This window comes from Saimiri boliviensis, chromosome 9, assembly GCF_048565385.1.
Source record: "Saimiri boliviensis isolate mSaiBol1 chromosome 9, mSaiBol1.pri, whole genome shotgun sequence".
Taxonomy (NCBI): Eukaryota; Metazoa; Chordata; class Mammalia; order Primates; family Cebidae; genus Saimiri; species Saimiri boliviensis.
The window spans coordinates 92439041-92457633 of NC_133457.1; the positions used below are offsets into that span (position 1 = coordinate 92439041).

General features: G+C 56.0%; 2 protein-coding genes across 4 annotated transcripts in view; one reads left to right on the forward strand and one right to left on the reverse strand.

The window, feature by feature from the left end:
- ADISSP (adipose secreted signaling protein) lies at window positions 1–14770 on the forward strand. 2 transcript variants are annotated; one of them, XM_010351813.3, is made up of 7 exons: window positions 1–147; window positions 1467–1520; window positions 7735–7839; window positions 9120–9262; window positions 12698–12836; window positions 13768–13890; window positions 14109–14770. In XM_010351813.3, the coding sequence occupies exons 3-7, from the start codon at window positions 7821–7823 to the stop codon at window positions 14207–14209; spliced, it is 525 nt and encodes a 174-aa protein (XP_010350115.1). In that variant the 5' UTR covers window positions 1–147; window positions 1467–1520; window positions 7735–7820; the 3' UTR covers window positions 14210–14770. The 2 variants fall into 2 exon arrangements, with proteins under 2 accessions (XP_010350115.1, XP_003941126.1); XM_003941077.4 differs by lacking the exon at window positions 1467–1520.
- HSPA12B (heat shock protein family A (Hsp70) member 12B) overlaps window positions 10595–18593 on the reverse strand; it is a 26324-nt gene continuing 18325 nt past the window's right edge. For both annotated transcript variants that reach the window (XM_010351811.3, XM_039479546.2), the window contains 4 exons: window positions 18320–18424; window positions 17941–18199; window positions 17278–17381; window positions 10595–16773 (listed from right to left, as the gene is read on the reverse strand). In XM_010351811.3, coding sequence (XP_010350113.1) covers window positions 16118–16773; window positions 17278–17381; window positions 17941–18199; window positions 18320–18424 — 1124 coding nt within the window. In that variant the 3' untranslated portion in view covers window positions 10595–16117. The remainder of the gene's footprint in view (window positions 16774–17277; window positions 17382–17940; window positions 18200–18319; window positions 18425–18593) is intronic.

Here is an 18593-nt window from a genome sequence, read left to right on the forward strand (position 1 = left end):
CAATGGGCGGAGGCGGAGGTGAGGGCGTGCCGACTGGCGGTCGGCGGCGGCGCGGGGCTCCCTGCCTCGTGCTCGGCGTTGAACCCTTGTAGACGCCGCCGCAGCGGTTGTCCCTGCCCTCCCCGGCCCCGGGGCACACTCCGCCAGGTGAGACCACCCCTCTGCTCCCTGTCTCCCGGTTCCTCCCCGCTCGCCGAGGTCCCCTCCCGGTCCCTGCCCTGTCCTCAGCAGTCAGTGCCTGGGACCCCAGCGGCCGCTGTGGCAGGGCTGGGGTGGGGGCTTCGCTGTCCGGGCCGAGCCTGGGACTCCTCAGCACCTGAGCTAGAGTGATGTCAGGTTCCCAGGGCGCAGTGACCCTTAGCTGCTCCAGCTGGGGCGTTTTCCGCGAAGCGATTATCCGGGGGCACCAGTGCCGTAGAGAGGGCGGGGGCGTAATGGGGTTAGCGCCCCCTTCTCCCCACGACCCTGATCATTGCAGCTGCCTCGCTGCATGACCTTGGACGAGTAGCATCTCTGAGCCTCCGAGCCTCGGCACCCTCAGGAAGGAGGGCAGTGATGTTTGGGAGTGCGGGCTCTGGAGACTCCTGCGTCAGCCGAGGTGACTGAGGGTGGGGAGCGTATAGGATTATCTCCGAGGGACAGAGCCGCCGCCTCGCAGCTCAGGATGGATTGGCTGGGGGACGTCCGATTGCATTTACCTCCTTCCCCTGAGATGACAAGAATGGGGTGGGGCGGGGGCGCCACACCCACGGGGATGGCCGCCAGATAGGATAAAGGGTCCTATACCTGGGCCCCTGGGGCCTCGGGACCTTGCCCTGCACCTCCCTCCCGGTAGCACGAAGGAGGAGGGACTGGATGTAGGTTCTGGACCAGTGTTCCCATTAGTAAGCAGGGACTGAGAAAGGGAAGTCTCCGCTTTTCTTTCCTCTTGAATCTTGGCATTGGAAAATGAGGGTGGGGTATTTTTCTGCCCGAGGGAGCTGAAGTCCGGACAGCACCCCATCCCCCTCCCATTCTGGTCTTCTGTGGAGAGTAAATGTAGATCGATGTCCCCCCATCCTATCCATCCTGAGCTAAGAGACAGCAGCCCTGTCCCTAGGAGATAATCCTGTGTGCTCCCATCCTCCCCTGGGCTGACCCCCTGGATCCAGCCTGGCCTCTGCTTCTTGGGACCTTTGGATCACAGGCCCAGGGCAGGGTCTAGGTGGGGCATGAGGTCTGGAGGCTAAGCACCCACTAGCTGAGGGCATGGTGGGGAGAATGCTGAGGGCAGCACTAGTTGGGGAGGCAGGAAGGTGTGAGTGGTGGGGGTCTCTTTTCCATATTCCTCCACTCCTACCACCAGCACCTCACTGTACTTATCCTTGCACCTTTGGCTTGGTGGAAAGAGAAGGAAATGAAATCACTTGAAGGCTTAGTTGATGTGAAGCTGCAACAACCACTGACCTCCAGCCTTACCTTTCCAGGCTTTGTTCTGAGTATGTGTGGCCCCTGCTGTGTCCAGTCCTGAGAATCATCAGGTTAGTGTGGTCCCATCTAAAGGCCTCAATGGGTGTTCTTTTTACAGGCGTGAGCTTTAATGGGAAGCTACACAGTGTTTCTGTTGGTCTGAGTGCTTGAGCCAGGACTGAGCCCCAGACTGGGGTAGGAGAGGAAGAGGTAGGGAGGGTGGAATGTTGTGGAGTTCCTGGCTCAGAGACAAAGACCTCGAACCACGTTGAGAATGGGGATTGAAGAAGGAATGAGAAATGAGGCCTTAGAGGTTGGGAGCATGCTCCCAGCCACAGGACAGAGGACAAGCTGGGGCTGGCCATGTGACACCTTGGGGTATGGGGACACCTCTGGGGAGAGGGATCTTTGGGTTGGAGGGCCAGAGGGTGGCGGGTTTGGGAGCTTCACTTTGCCATGGACACACCATCTTTGGCCCTCCATCCAGCCTGGAGCCTTGGGTCTCAGCATGGGGCAGCCTGGAGCGGTAGGAGTGCCCTGTGGAGCAGGGGCTGAGGGTGCTGAGAACTCTGGGCTCCTATATAATCATCCATCTGTCTGTCCACTTGCCGTATCTCTGGGTAGGGTGGCCTCGAAGCAGACTTTCTCTCTAAAACTAACAAGGGGCCTGAGCTGGCAGCTCTCTGTCCCCAGAGGGAATATTCCCCCAGTTTCCCTAGTAACTGTGAGCCAAAGCCGCCCCCAAGGCCCTTGTCCCAGCTTTCCAGCCCTTCGCATCTTGTGACAGTCCAGGGTCCCACCCTGACTTGCTGACAGCCCATCTCAGAGGGGAGGGTATATTTTTGAGGATATAATTTGTTGTTGTTGTTGCTGAGGCTAGGGGCACCATGTTCCTCCCTGGTCATTTCCCAGTTTCCCAGGATGTACATTGTGAACATCTTTCTTGTGAGCCCCTCTGATTAGGGGGACTGGACACTCCCAGCATCTGTTCTCTGACCCTCGCTAGGGACCTGGCTGCTGTGGGAGTGGGACAAGGGGGAGGCAGGAGGAGGGAGGCCCTCTCAACCCTTGAGCTGTTTTCCAAGAAGGCTGACGTCCCTGGGGCCCACTCTAAGGGTCATTCCTGGCTCCTCCAGGATTGGCCTGATGTGCCTCTCTGACAGTGCTGCTGAAATTGCTTTTGCTTTAGAAACCAGGCCTTTGGGGGTTTGCTTTTTGCAGAGGTTGGGGGTGCATTGTCACAGAGCTTCAGACACAGTTGCACAAAACCCTGGGAGGAAGAGGCCACTGCTTATTTCTGTGTTACACATTAGGAAACAGGGACAGAGAAGTGAAAGAACTCACCCGTGCAGCCAGCAAGGGCAGATCCTGAATTTGAACCAGGACTGCTGCCTCTAGGGGCCGTGTGGTTTGAGCCACGGTGAGGCCTTTATTGGCACAGGAGGAGGCTGGAGGCGGGGCCGGGCCTGGGGTTGCATGGTGGCCTAGCTGTTCTCTGTGGGTACACTACAGCAGCGGAGGCCCAGTGCCCTCTGCCTGTTTCTGATGAGGAATTGTATGTGGACAAGAGTCCAGCTCCCGGGGGTCAGCAAACAGCAGGCTCTCGGTTGAGAAAGGAGGTTTGGTTTTCCGTTTCCTTTGGGCTCCTGAGGTCACTTGCTTCCGGGTTACAGGCCTTGAGTGTTTGCCCTTTACTGAGTACTGGGCACTGCATGAGACACGGGTCCTGCCCTCAGTGGGCATGGGCTATGTCCCTCTAAAGCAGGCATGGACAGATAACCCTGACTACAGCAAGGCCCAAGGAATGCCAGTGGGCGGCCACGCGGTGGGGACAGGGGAGAGGGACGTGCCACCCAGGGCAGGGGTAGGCTAAGAGAGTGGGGTAGGGAGTCCTGCTTCCTGAGACCCCCCCAGGGCAGAGTTGCTGGCTCTGACCATATCACTTAGTGCCCAAGTACAGGCCTTGGCCAGGCCCTCCAAGCAAATGAGATGCGGTCATTCATTCAACAAACATAAACTGAACACAGCTGCTCCCTGTCTGGTGCTGCATTGAGTGCTGGGGACACAGGGTTTGACAAAAACACAGTCACTACCCTTGTCAGGTTGGGATGAGGGATATCAGATGATCCCAGACGTGCAAAAGGGAATCCGTAAAGAGCTGTAGTCCTGTCCTGGGATTTGCAGGGTATGTGTCCTTAAAAAAGAAATGCTGGGGGCCGGGCATGGCGGCTCACGCCTGTAATCCCAGCACTCTGGGAGGCTGAGGCAGGTGGATCACCTGAAGTCAGGAGTTGGAGACCAGCCCGAACAACACAGTGAAACCCCATCCCTACGAAAAATATAAAATTAGCTGGTTGTGGTGGTGCATGCCTGTAATCCGAGTACTTGGGAGGCTGAGGCTGGAGAATCGCTTAAACCCGGGAGGCGGAGGTTGCAGTGAGCAGAGAACGTGCCACTGCACTCCAGCCTGGTGACAGAGTGAGACTCCATCTCAAAAAAACAAAGAAATGCTGGGGCTGAGACCTTGTCCAGGGTGTGGCTGGGCAGGATGGGATTGTTCCTGGCTGAAGGGATGGTCTCGGCAAAGGCAGGCGGGGGTCAGGCTGTAGGTTGGGGGCAAGACAGAGGGTGTCCTGTATGGACCAGGTCAGAGTGCTTTGTGAAAAGGGCCTGCAGCTTTTCCTTACCAGCCACTGGTGCAGTTTCACCTGAGCCTCCAGGAAGTATCCTGGGAGATGGGGGACCTTGTGGACATTGGTCTGTCACTGCCTCCTGGCTGCAGAGGTGTGGCTGGAACAGCCTCTGCAAGGTAGGAGGAGGGCCTGACACCCTTGCACTTGGCCGTTCGTCATATGCTCTGAGTTCACAGCTTTGGGAGCAGCTGGAGTTGGGGGGGTTAGGGCAGGCTGCTCTCCAAGACCAAATTCCCTAAGGACAAGCTGAGTATTCCAGGGCTGAGGCAACCGACCCCACAATGGCCCTGGCCAGAGGTGAATGGGTGTAGCTCCCCTTTCTGCACCCTGGGCTGGGGCCTGGAAGCTCACCTCCAAGAGGGGGTTGCTGGCCTGGTCCAGTGGCCAAAGGGGGCTCCTGGTAGTACCAGGAGGCAAAGCTTGTGGACTTTGCCCACATTGAGAAGTGGGGAGTGAAGTGAGGCAAGGTGAGAGTGGGGAGAGTGGGGAGTGAGAGGCAAGATGGACTTTGCCTACATTGAGAAGTGGGGAGTGAGGTGAGGCCACATCGCTCCCAGGGCAGCTCGACACCAGAGGGACCTTGAGGTTATGCCCTCCACAGGCCCAGCCCCAGACTATGAGGCCGCCCTGTGGTTTCTCTTCCTTCCCTGGACTGACGAGCCAGTGTCACTCTTGGGTCACTCTAAATTCTTCAAGTGTGTTTCCCTGAAAAAATAAGGACATATTTCTTAACTAGTACAGTTCCATGATCTCACCTAACAAAATCAACTCATTTCTTAGTGTCACCTCATATCCAGGCCATTCACATTTTCCAGATCCCCCAAATGTCTTTTTTTTTTTTTTTGGATACAGCATCTCACTCTGTCACCCAGGCTGGAGTGCAATGGTGGGATCTTGGCTCACTGCAACCTCTGCCTCCTGGGTTCAAGTGATTCTTCTGTTTCAGCCTCATGAGTAGCTGGGATTATAGGCATATGCCACTATGCCTGGCTAATTTTTGTATTTTTAGTAGAGACAGGGTTCCACCATGTTGGCTAGGCTGGTCCTGAGCTCCTGACCCCAGGTGATCCACCCACCTCAGCCTCCCAAAGTGCTGGGATTGTAGGTGTGAGCCACTGTGCCTAGCCCCGACAAATGTCTTCTTTGATAGCTAGTTTGAAACACTCTCTCCTTTATTTCTCTTCTCACAGCTGATGTGGTGAATAAAACAGGTCAGTTGACCTGAAGATTATCCTTTTTTGGTCTGTTAAGAGTGTGTTGATCTAGAACAGGGGTTGGCAAACTTGCTTTGAAGGGCCAGATAATAAATGGTTTAGACTTTGCAGGACATATGGTCTTTATCATAACTACTCGGAAGTAGCTTTGTTTTAGTGCAAAGACAACATGTAAGCGAATGAAGTGTAGTGTTCTATTAGTAAACCTTTATTTGCAAAAAACTTCATTTGCCAGGCCCAGAGGCTCACGCTTGTAATCCCAGCACTTTGGGAGGCTGAGGTGGGTGGATCACTTAAGCTCCGGAGTTTTGAGACCAGCCTGGGCAACCCTGTCTCTACAAAAATTAGCCGGGCATGGTGGCGGATGCCTGTGGTCTCAGCTACTTGGGAGGCTGGGGTGGGAGGATTGCTTGAGTCTGGGAGATCAAGACTGCAGTGAGCTGTGATCACATACTGCACTCCAGCCTGGGTGACAGAGTGAGATCTTCTAAAAAAAAAAAAAAAAAAAAAAAACAGGCAGCAACCGTACCATCAACTGCATAATCAGCTGTAGTTTGCCACTTCCCTATCTAGAACAATCTCCCTTGCTTTATTTTTCTTCTTGCCGTTTGAAAAAAAGAAACGGGTCAGTCATCCTGTAGAATGTCCTGCCTTCTGGGCTTGTCTCATTGCTTTCTCATGGAGTCATTAAATTGTTCCACCGTCCTCTGTGTTTTCAGCAAATGAGAAGCTGAAGCTAAAGGCTGGTTTAGATCCAGGTTAAACCTTTTTGGCAGGAATCCCTTGTCAGTGATGCTTGACTTTGGGCTGCCTCACTTCAGGAGGCCTCAGTGTGACAGGCTGTCCTGCAGAGAGTAGAGAGATAGACCAGTGGGTGACTGGGAGAAGTCACATCTCTCCATTGCACACTTGTGCTATTCCCCTTAAACAGCAGGTCTTCGGACCAGCGTGATGGCTCACACCTGTTAATCAGCACTTTGGGAGGCCGAGGTCGGGGGATCACTTGAGGTCAGGAGTTCAAGACCAACCTGGCCAACGGTGAAACCCTGTCTCTACTAAAAATACGAAAACTAGCCAGGTGTGGTGGCATGAGCCTGTAGTCCCAGCTACTTGAGAGGCTGAGGCAGGAGAATCACTTGAACCCAGGAGGTGAATGTTGCGGTGAGCCAAGATCGTGCCATTGCACTCCAGCCTGGGTGACAAGAGCGAAACTCTGTCTCAAAACACACACACACACACACACACACACAAACACAACACCAGGTCCTCTGTCAGTGACATTGGGTACCCTTATCTGCTTCCTGTCAACCTTGCCATCTGGTTTAGCATCCACTGACTCTTGTTGCCTCCAATATTTCTTCCTTTAAGGGTTGCAGAATGACTTAGCATTTGGTCATTTCTTTGTTGTTTATTAGCAAGAATTCGTCCTGAAAGAAGAGCTTTCCGTCAACCACCAGGACCATTTGGTTACAAGAAAGGCCAAGGGACAGGCTGAATTCTTTTTCTTTAATCCCTAGCTTTCAGAGTAAAGAGGGCACTGCTACTATCAGTGGTGACAAATGAGGCTTTTGAGGGCTTGGATTTGTTTGTTTTGCTTTCTCTCTTCTTTTTTAATAATCTCTGTGAATGTACTGCTTTTATGGGTTCCATCTGTTTCCATCAGTTGCACTCATTATTCTTTCTGATACTCAGATGGTCCCAGCTCGGCCCATCGGAGGCTTCCTGGGGCGCCTGTGCTGAGGCTGACCTTGGGGAGCTGAGCCGGAGGGAGGCCTGAGGCTCAGGGCAGGGTCTGAAGGCGGGTTCAGATGGGGGCACACTCCCTCCACAGACATCTGTTTTGCATATGGCCCTGACTGATCACCAGGAGGGAAAGCACTAGGACACGTTTATTTTATGTAGTCCCCGTTCTTGCCCACCACCAGCACACTGTTGCCTCTGACTTGCACCCAGCTGCATTGCTCACGTGACGTGAATAATGTGGCTCCAGGCCCAGCCTTTGGGGTCAGCAGCACCAGAAGTGGCCCCTGGAAAGTACCAATAAAGTGCTCCTTTCCAGGCTGCCCCTCCTGCCAGCCTCTGAGGGTACTGGGGATGGGAGCCCTATGCTGTTGCTTTGGTACCTAGAAACTGCAGCTCAGCACATGCTGGCAGGACCCTGAGTCAATGGGGTATCAGGGAGAGGTGAGGGCTCTTGGCGAATGTGGGCAGTGGTGGAGGGTGGGCAGAAGCCCCCATGCTAGAGAGTGTAGGCCCCACCTGGGCTACCAAGAGCAGCAGGGGTTTGAGTCCTTCCTAAAGGGAGTGCCTTTGCTCTCCCTGAACCATGGGTCCATGGGGGGTCCTAACTCCTGCCCTCCCCCCTCCCTATTCTTCAGGCTCCTACTGGTGTCCCTGGAGCATGGGAGGCTGCTGAGTGTGAGTGGTGGTATCCGGCAGGAGCTACGTGGCAGGGAGGGCGTCCATGGCTGCAGCCAATAAGGGTAAGTGGCTTCTTGGCCTGGTGGGGCTTGCACGAGCCATTGCTGCAGGTAGGGCCTGCGCCACCTCTGTGTGTGTGTGTGTGTGCATGTGTGGGTGTGTGTGTGCGGGTGTGTGAATGTGACTGGGAACATGCCAGTGTTTGTGCCAGGTCCTGGGGCTCATGCACGCCCTAGCAGGGACCCCTGAGGAGCCCTGCTGACTCCTTAGGCTGGTCTGTGAAAGTGTGTGCACATGTCCCTGCCATTCCACTGTGGGGGTTGGGGGTGCTGAGGGGCTTGTGGTGAGCACCAAGACTGGTGATATGGGAGGGCCACCACAGGCTGTAGAAGGGAACCTGGGTTTCGTTCAGAGTCCAGAAGGGAGAAGGGAGGGTTTTAGGCAGGTGGATCTGGTGAGATTTGAGGGTTCTGGGGGTCTCAGCAGGGATTGCGAATGTGCCATGCTGGCCCTCTGGGCCTCTGAGTATCCAAGAGCCTGGCTCACAGCTGGACCAGGTCCTCCCACTAAGATGACCCTGGGCAGGGCTCTTGTTGGGAGGGCCTAGGTGCCAGGGGTCGAGAGGACTAGAGCCATGCTCTTGGCCTCCCCAGCCTGTGCATTCATCCAGTCCAGGCCTTCAGCCCAGCTCCCAGCTACCCTGCCTGTCCCATCCCTCTGCCCTTGGAGAACCCAGCCCAGCTCAGAGACAGCTGAGGGCCTTGGTGGTGGGCTTGGCAGAGGAAGGAAGCAGGTGTTGGGGTGGGTCTGGAAGCTTCCCTGGGTTCTCTCTTCTTGCTTGCCAGTGACCGGTGAGGGTTAGTGGCAGCCGCAGCCTCACCTAGGTTGTTTCTGCCATCCCTAGGCAGGTCCCCTGCAGCCTATTCCTGTCCCTGCCCCTTCAGGTTGGGGTCATCAGGAGGGGCAGGCAGGGCCCTCATGCACTGACACAGCTCGGGGTAGGCCCCAGGGCCATCCCTGGCTAGGTGGGAATGTGGAAGGCTGTCCCTTCTTGTCTCTGGCACCAGCCCCATCCCCTCCAAGCAGGGGTCCTATTAGTTCCTGAGTCCCCCCCACACCCACTCTTGGGGCATGCATTTTTGTGGAAGGACGGGGAGGTTGGAGCAGAGTGGGGGCCTCAAGCCTCATGATCCCAGTGTCCACCTAGCCCTGAAAAGAGCCCAGCCAGTGGGTGCTGGATGATGTCAAGGGCAGTCTTGAGGGCAAGGAGGGGATGAGTTGGGGGAGTTTCCTGGGGACAGGGAAAGCAGCAGCCCTCAGGGCCTCCTCCCACTCTTCCTAGGCAACAAGCCCAGAGTCCGGAGTATCCGCTTTGCGGCAGGCCATGATGCAGAAGGCTCCCACAGCCACGTTCACTTTGATGAGAAGCTGCATGACTCCGTGGTCATGGTCACCCAGGAGAGCGACAGCAGCTTTCTGGTCAAGGTACATACACACCTTCCCCATCATCAGCTTCTCCCTTCCCTGGCCCTGCCTGGCTTCTGGGCCTGCCTGTCCCCGTTCCTCTCAGCTGGGCTTATAGGCATGTCTATGCCTTTCCCTGTGCCTTGGTTTCCCCATCTGTCAAATAGGAGGCAGTGAGATTCCAATGAGATGAGAGCATTTAGAATATCATCCAGATCAAGATGAACAGAGCCATTGCTGTCAGCCGCCTCACCCAGACAATAGCAATGGAAGGCAGTGTTATGGCTGTGGTGCCGCTGGCCCAAGTTCAGATCTAGGCCAGCCATTCTGGCTCTGTGACCTTGGGGAAGGTCACCTGAATTTCTCTTCTCTCGAGTGGAGACAATCACATCCCCTAGAGTTGGTGTGAAAATGGAAGAATATATGTATGTGATACAGGTGTGAAGCTAATGATGGCAATAATAAGGGCAACTTTTTTTTTTTTATTTTTTAAAGATATTAAAAGGGCTACTATTATTGGCACAAGTCACACTTGGTGATTAGGAATTAGCAAGTGTTCTGGGTAAGCATTTCTCTGCAAGAAAGAAGCCTGTAGAGACCCCGGAGCCTACTATGTTAGTGACTAGGCAACTTTTTTTTAATCCTTCTTTGCCAAATCTCTGGCTGAGTTAGGCTCTTTGACGTAGTATTATCACCCCGTTTTCTGCTTGGTGGGGCTGGATTGGGGAAAATGGGGACTGAGGCCTTTAGGTCAGCCAATAAATCAGGGTCCAGAGTTGAACAGGAATGCCTTTGGGTGGGGGGAGGTCTGGCCCATGGAGATGGCCCAGAGGAAGGATCTGCTGTGCTGCTCAAAAGGAGCCCAGGTTTAGCCTAGCCAACATGTAGAAACACCATCGCTACTAAAAATACAAAAATTAGCTGGGCGTGGTGGCACACACCTGTAGTCCTAGCTACTTGGGAGGATGAAGCAGGAGAATTGCTTGAACCCAGGAGGCTGAGGCTGCAGTGAGCTGAGATTGTGCCATTGTACTCCAGCCTGGGCAACAGAGAAAGACTCTGTCCCAAAAAAAAAAAAAAAAAAAAAAAAAAAATGGTTTGGGGGGCCCAGGTTTATTTCCATTAGTGTCCAACTCTGAAGTTCCCACTCTTAGTCCTACAGCTGACAGCTTCCCCAAGAGAATCAACAGAATAAACCAACACTTTAAAAATAGCTCTGTCTCCTCATTGCAAAATCCACTCATGTCTTAATAGACATGAGAAAATTTGGAAGACAGAGAAAATAGGAAGAAATTTAAAAGTACCCACACTCATTTTATCCCAAAATAACCATGGTTAATATTCTGATGTGTGTTATTCCAGCCTTTTTTTTTTTTTTTTTTTTTTTTGAGATACAGTTTTGCTCTGTTGCCAGGCTGGAATACTGTGGCACGATCTCAGCTTACTGCAACCTCTGACTCCTGGGTTCCAGCGATTCTCCTTCCTCAGCCTCCCAAGTAGCTGGGATTACCGGCACATGCGACCACGCCCAGCTGATTTTTTATATTTTTAGGAGAGATGGGGTTTCGCCATGTTGGCCAGCATGGTCTCAATCTCCTGACCGTGGGATCTGCTCGCCTTGGCCTCCCAAAGCACTGGGATTACAGGCGTGAGCCACCATGCCTGGCCTATTCCAGCTTTTAAAAATTTTATTTACTTATTTTTTTCTGAAAACACTATGGTGATGGATCCAGCTTATTTTAAAAGGCTGTTTCCAAAAACAAAAGCTAGCATCACAGTGTCCACATGGTTTTTGCTTGTTTCTGTTGTGAACTGTCTCCTACCTGTGTTAGCAAATAACTTTCCACAAGATTTTACAACTGCCTACTACTCCATGATATGTGTCATCATTGACTTAGCTGACTCCCTGTTCCTGGGTGTTACGGCTGTTTTTGTTTTCATTGTTATAAATAGGGCAGCGAAGAGGTGTTTTTTTTGTTTTGTTTTGTTTTGTTTTTTCACATCTCTGTTTCCCCTGGAAAATTCTCTCTTTTTTTTTGAGATGGAGTTTTGCTCTTGTTGTCCAGGCTGGAGTGAGAAATTGCGTGATCTCAGCTCACCGCAACCTCCGCCTCCTGGGTTCAAGTGATTTTCCTGCCTCAGCCTCCCAAGTAGCTGGGATTTCAGACATGCAATACCATGCCCGGCTAATTTTGTATTTTTAGTAGGGACAGAGTTTCTCCATGTTGGTCAGGCTGGTCTTGAACTCCTGACCTCTGGGGATCTGGCCGCCTTGGCCTCCCAAAGTGCTGGGATTTATAGGCGTGAGCCACCGCGCCTGGCCTCTCCTGGAAAATTCTGTAAGTAGTACCGCTGGGTCACAGGGCCACAGTTGGCAGGTACAGCCAGAAAGCCTTCTTGAGGGGTGTGCCCTCCACCAGCAGAGCATGATGGTGGGCACATGGATTGAGGTTTGTCATGCAGCAATATCAACCTGGTCCCAATGAATGGCTAAAACTCTGCAGCCAGTCCCAGCTGCCCAGCCCCTAGTAACTGTGAGCAGGAGTCTGTGTGCCCATGTGAGCTGAGGGTACAGCATGTACTCTGTGCTTGCTGGCCTGGCACCCCTGCTAGCCACCCTGCTCAGCAACCACCCTGCTCAGCAACCACCCTGCTCAGCAACCACCCTGGCTTGTGACCCTTCATACTACTGGTGTTTCCAATAATGGCATTTGTCCCAGAGGGTGGCTGTCACCAAGCACTGTGAATGAACAGAAATTGTTTGGGTTGTGAGTATGGGCCATTGGACACAGTCAGCTTATGAGTGGGCAGGCAGGCATCCACAGTCCAGGGCCAGCAGGGCAGCCAGGAGCCCCAGTTCAATGGCTGGTGCCAGGCCTGTGGGCCAGCTCTGGGCTGACACAGCTGGTCTACTGTTGTGTCTCTAATTTGATCCCATTCCTCATCCCACGCTGTCTGTTGCCTGGTGTCATCCTATGAGTGACTGGAGGACCAGTATCCCTGACCCTGGGCTACTGGCAGTGATGGGGACAGGTGGATGATCTGTGGGACTTTGAACCTCTCCTTGTGGGCAGTGTGCCATGCATGGCAGGAGTGGCCAAGAAATCTAGGGAGGACTTGACCCTAGCCACATTGTGTGGCCTTTGGCCATTCTGTGGCTTCCATTTTCTCATCTATGAAATGGGCCATTGAGGACTTTGGGGCCCGTGAGACAGATGGCTGAGGATCTTGCTGGCCAAGCTGTAGAGATCGGACCCTCAAGGGAAGGGGTCTATGAAAGGGCTAGGGCCACTGGGCTGGGGTGTCAATCAGCTGGAGTGATGGAGGGAGTTGGGCTTCCTGGGCTCTCTGGGGAAGCAGGTGCCAGGGCCCATGGGATTGTAGGTGGCACAACTGGGTGGGGCTGGGGGAAGCAGGAAGTGAAGTTGCCTCCCTCCCTTGCCTCTCCTGCTGTAGGTTGGCTTCCTGAAGATCCTGCACAGGTATGAGATTACCTTCACTCTGCCCCCCGTGCACAGGCTGAGCAAGGACATCCACGAGGCACCTATCCCCAGCCTGCACCTCAAGCTCCTCAGCATCGTGCCTGTCCCGGAAGGTGCATCCCCTCCTCCAGCAGGGCCTGGATGGGAGTGGGAGTGAGAACGTGGGGTGCTCCCTTACCACCAACTAGGGTGGACAGGCAGCTCAGGAAGTCGAGGACATGGCACCTCTTTGTGAGCTTGCAATGTGGCAGCATGGCAGGTCCCATGCTCCAGGCCTTGCTCACTGTCCCTGAACAGAAGTCCATGAGCTCGTACTCGCCTGTGCCTGCCCATGGCGTGATGGTTACCTCTGTGGGGCAGTAACCAAAAAGGGAGCCGCTGAGGAATTGGTTTAAAGTCTCCAGCCCTCGTTCCTGCCTCCCTAACCCTCGAGAAAAACCTGCTGGAGCTGTACACATCTTGTGGCTAACTCCCAGCACCCACCAGTCCCGGACCTTGGGTTTCAGGCTGCTGCTCCTATGAGGCTCACTTCAGGCCCTGCCCCACCGCCTCCTCCCAGTCTGGCAGAGGCTAGGGTGTCAGTTTTGTGGAGCTCCAGCTTCGGTTTCATGTCCCCGTCACCATCCTCCTCATGACCTTGCCCTTCAATGGATTGAGACCCCTCTGGCCTTTACCTCTTGCCATCTGATCTGCTCAAATCCTACCCCACCCTGCCCCCATCATTCCTCATCACCCCCTCTCCTCATCGCCCCCTCTCTCTGCCTTCCTTTTGGGAGCCTGAATTGGACCCTACTTCATTCACTCTTGGAGCCACATTGGGGTGGCCCACAGGCTGGAGGCATTTCCAGCTCACTGAAGAATGGGAAGTTTTTGGGACTTGTGTACCTCTCCTAGGGGCTGGGTCTCTGGGCTCCAGAAGGGCCATCCCTGCCCCTTTTTGGGGGCGGCTCAGCATGTCTTAGTGGTGGGTAGGGGCCAGTGAGTGCCAGGGGCAGGATCGGGAGGCTGGGGAGGTGCTGACCACTTGCCCCTGTCCCTGGGCAGGTTATAGTGTCAAATGCGAGTACTCGGCGCATAAAGAGGGCGTCCTCAAAGAGGAGATACTGCTAGCCTGCGAAGGTGGCACGGGCACCTGTGTGCGTGTGATGGTGCAGGCCCGCGTCATGGGTGAGAGCTTGAAGCTCCTGGTTGGAGGAGGGACCCACAAGCTGGGCTGCAAGGGTTTCTGTTCTCCTCAGGGAACCAGGGCTGAAAAAGGGATTCCTGCCCAGGGGTTCTCAACATCCCCGAGCTGATCCCTGAGGGAAGGGGAGGGGTCCCCTTAGTGGGCCACGTGGGTGGGCCCCTGGGCCAGCATGGCACTAACTTATACCCCCGCCTTGCAGACCGACACCACGGCACGCCCATGCTGCTGGACGGTGTCAAGTGTGTGGGTGCCGAGCTGGAATATGACTCAGAGCACAGCGACTGGCACGGCTTTGACTGAGGCCTGAGGCCCCACCAGCCCCGGGCCCCTCAGCCTTAAACCCCGCCTTGTCCCCCCCCCCCCAACATGCTGCGTGATGGTGTGGCTTCCTCACCCCTCTCCGGGGTGGGTGTGGGGGTGGAGTGGCCTTGCCTACACCTCTCACCTCTGCCTTCATTCGTGCCACCACCCTGCCTCTCCTGCGTCCTCCTCTCCCACTTCCTCCTCTCTGTGTGCCTCAGTCTCCTGCCCGAAGAAATGGGTTGAGCCCGAAAGGAGGCTGTCTGAGGAAGGAAGAGGGAGGGCCTGGGGTGGGTTTCCCACTCCCCAACCCAAGCCATAGGGGCTCCAGCCAGGTCTGGGAGAGGATGGAGCTGGCTCTGTGACGTCGTGGCCCCATTACTGCTGCTGCTGCCTTGCTTCAGCCACCTCTCCTGCCCCTCCCTCGTCCCCACTGCTGTCCATATGAGTAGGAGGGAGGTGCAGTCCCTGGCTCCCACCCCTCTGGTTTGTGTTACTTGGTTTTTAAGCGACTGGTTGGGATAGAACCGTAAAGAAATAAAATTTCCACTGGATACCGGAGACCAGGTGGACTTTTGTTCTCTGGGGTTGGGGTAGTGCCTACTCCTTTGGCAGATGGACCAAGGAAGGACTTGGGTAGACTCACTCTTTCAGTAGGCAGGGGCACCACGTGGTATTACAGCACCTAGTCCCACAAGAAGTATGCACAGGTGGTGGCATTTTAGGCCAGAAGCTGGCTGCCAAGACAATTAGTTTGAATGAGGAGGGACCTGCGCAGGCTAGAGAGGTCTCGAAGTGTTGTTTGGGATGCTTGATGGGGAGACAGCAGCGCTCCTTTCTGGTCAGTTAGGGAACTGACCATACATAGCGTGCACAGCTGAAAGCTTTCTTCCTCGTCTCTCTAGCACCCGGGTCCCTACACTCTTCCCACTATTAGGGTCTCCATGCTATATCAGCAGGCTGTGGCTTCCCCTTGAGCATAAATGTTTTATTGTCACCTTAGGGCTCTCAGGCAGGTGGGGCTGTTGCATGTCACAGTTGGAGGGAAGGGCCTAATGTTTCACACTTTGGAAAACTGAGGCCCATGGGTGGTCAGAGAATGTCCTAAAGACACACTGAGTCAATAGCAGAGCTGGGACCACCCCTCATTCTCCCTCTGGCCTCCCCATCCACCCTCAAGCTGTCCTTCCATGGCTGGGGTGGGGTGCCTGTGGGGTATTTCATAAGCTGCCCTTGGGATCTTCCCAGATGGGTGTTTTGTCTTGAAGGAAATGCTACCCCACATCCCTCATAATTGCCTCCACCATAACAATGTTTCCACCTCCCCATTAGCGACCTACTGCCCTGTCTACAGTTAACAGTCATACTTAGGTGGTCAGCACCACCCCCAGGAATGTGCTACCACACCTGTCCCTCCGGAGTCCACTTCCAGGCCCTGCACAACCTCCTTCCTCCTGCGCCTCCTCCTTCCGCTTGCCTTGCTCAGCCTACCCCTACTCACATCCCATCCCCACCCCGCACTCCACCAAGTTCAGGCCAGGACTCCATCTTCCGTTGCGTTCTTCCTTCGGGGTCACATGCCCCTTGCCGGGCTGCGCGCTCCGTCTGGCAAACATCTTCTCAGTCACCCTTACCCATTCAGTCCCTGGCGGGTTCCTTCAGCCTTGCGGTCAGCGGACCAGGGCCCAATCCCAAAGCCAGGCTCTGGGTGTGTCCCCAGCCACCCACCCATGACTTCATCTCCCCGGGCGGGAGGGCGGAGAAAGAGGCATAGACAGCAGAACCATCATTTTCCCCGCCGCGCCCCACCCCACCCCGCTCCGCTCCACCCCGCTCCGCTGGCCCCTGGACCGAAAGAGGGCCGGGCCGGGCCCGGGCCCAGGGCTCTGGCACCGCGCCGGCGCGCCCTCAGTTGGAAAGGAAGTCGATGGAGGCGCGCACGGAGCGATTGGTGCTGACGTCGATGGCGGTGACCTTAATTTCGGTGTCGCCAAACTGCATGGCGGCGCGGATCTCGCGGCGGCCCGGAGGCGCGCCGGCGGTGTCTTGGCCGCAGTCGGCTGGCTCAAGCTCCAGGCTGAGCGCGCCGCACTTGCGTACGCCGGGGTCGGTGATGAAGCGCGCATCCTCGGCCGCGCAGCAGTACAGGTTGATGAGCACGCGCCGCTGGCCCGGACGCGCCGGGCAGTAGCTGCGCCGCACCTCCTCGCCCAGGGCCACCGACTGCTCGGCGGCCACGAAGCGTTCGAAGACGTCGGTGCACCAGCGGCGGCCGTCGCGAACCAGCAGCTTTTCGGGCGGGTGGCGCCCAGGCACAAAGCGGTTGAGCACACCCACGCCATAGGTGAGCGGCGAGCGGCGGACCCGCACCACGCCCGGCGCCTGTCCGAACAGCACGGCGCCTTTGAGGATGGTGAGGCCCACGTCGTGCGGGACCACGACACGAAGGCCGCGGGCGCCGAGCGCCGCCTGCACCGCGTGCTGCAGCACCGCCGACTCGGCGAAGCCGCCCACCAGGAATAGCAGCTTCACACCCTCCACCTCTGGCCGCGCTAGCAGCGCCTCTGCGGGTCGGGACGGGAGACGGAGAAAGGGAGGAGAGAGAGGGAGCTGCCGAGGCCAGCACTAGGCAGCCACCGGCATCTCCCCTCCTTAGCCTGTACCCTTCTGGCAACTAGAAAGTAGCGCCATTTGAGAACTTCCTTTGAGAGCTCCCGGGAGTCCTCGAGGGCTCCGCCTCCCCAACACTCAAGCACCCCACTTCTCTCCCACCAAGACATGGAGGACGAGAGATAAGGATATGCGTTTACAAGTATTAAGCACCTAGACATTGTGTGCAAGACGTTGTGCTCACTCTAGATACTTCAGCTCATTTTATCCTTGTGATAACTTCATGTTAACCCCCTAGCTCTTAATCACCACTACGCTTAATCCCCCAGGTGTTCTAGATGATTCTAGCTGTCAGCCCAATGTACGGATGTGTGGCGGTTTCTAGGCACTGAGGGGGAATTTTTCCGCCTCTGTGTGTGTATGTAGAGGTGGGTGGAGCACTGAGCTCAGGTGCTCACCTATGTGCTGGATGATCCCGCTGACAGTGGGCTGAAAGAGCTCGTTCATGGCTTCACAAGACATTCGGAGCATACCCTGTGAGGACCACTTCACAAAGTTCACGCTGTTGGTGGTAAAAGAGGCACAAACCCATTGATCAATGCCCAGCTGCCTGCCCCAGTTTGGGGTCCGTGGTCCTTATTCCCTACCCTGCCTCTAGGCAGAAGTGCTTGGGCACAGACTGCACGTGTTGTCTGGAGACTGGACCTGCTGGATGTTAGCCCTTATCTCCACCCCACTGACTCGGAGGATTTGGTTGCCAGCTTGCTCCAGTTCCAGACGCGAGGTCCTGGGAGGGGCCGTTCCTTGCTTTGGTGCAGAGAAGCCAAGGAGTATTGGCCGGCAGGACCCGGGGTGGGGGTGTAGAGAAGGCTGGGAGGAGACAGGCGTTGCCGCCTCCCTGCCTTGATTCTCTCTCTGCGGATTTCGTGGGTGGAGCCTGCCGGGCTGGAGCACTCACTCGCTTCTTCCTGCCCTCCCCCCACCCCGACGCCCTGCTGGGTTGGTGTATATGTAGGATGAATCAGGCAGACCCCTACCGTTCCTTGGGGCACGGGACCCTCCCTTGCAGAGACATTCCTGAGTCTGCAAACCCTGCCTGAGACCGCAGGCCAGGTACTCACCTGCTCCTGCGAAGAGCGGTCTCCACGTTGTGGCCCCGCTGCTTGCGGTAAAAGTCAATGAAGGAGAAGGGCAGCGAGATGTTGAGCGCCCCGGCACGGTGCGGGCCAGCCGTGCGCTTGCGAGCCTCGAAGGCTATGGTCAGATCCACCCAGGCGGCCGGCCGTTGCCGTTTGAAGGTGGCAATGAAGTCCTCGCCGAAGATGCGGCACAGCAGCTGCTCGAAGGCCAGGTCCACACCCACGGCACCATAAGGGCCCCCTAGGGTGGATCAGGGGGCGGAGGGGGCGTCAGCGCTTACCCGGCCGCCAGGGGGCGGGAGCGGGGGCGGGGGCGGGGCGGGGGCCTCGCTGGGTACCAGGGCGCCGTCTGGCTACTCACCAGATGCCTTGTAGAGCTCTTTGAGGGTGCCATGGGGCTGCTCCAGCTGGTGCACCGTCAGGTCCACGGTGCCTCCACCGCAGTCGGCCACCACGTAGCGATCTCCTGCGGCGGCGAGCGCGGGCACACACTCATGGGTGGCCTCGAACCCTCAGCCCTGCTCCCCCTCCAGCCTCACCTAGTCTCCAGCCCTGCCCTGGGGCCCCAAGGGCTCTCTGCAGGGTCGGGGGAGGGATGTGAGGGGCTTCAGGAGCTTGAACCTCAGACCACCACA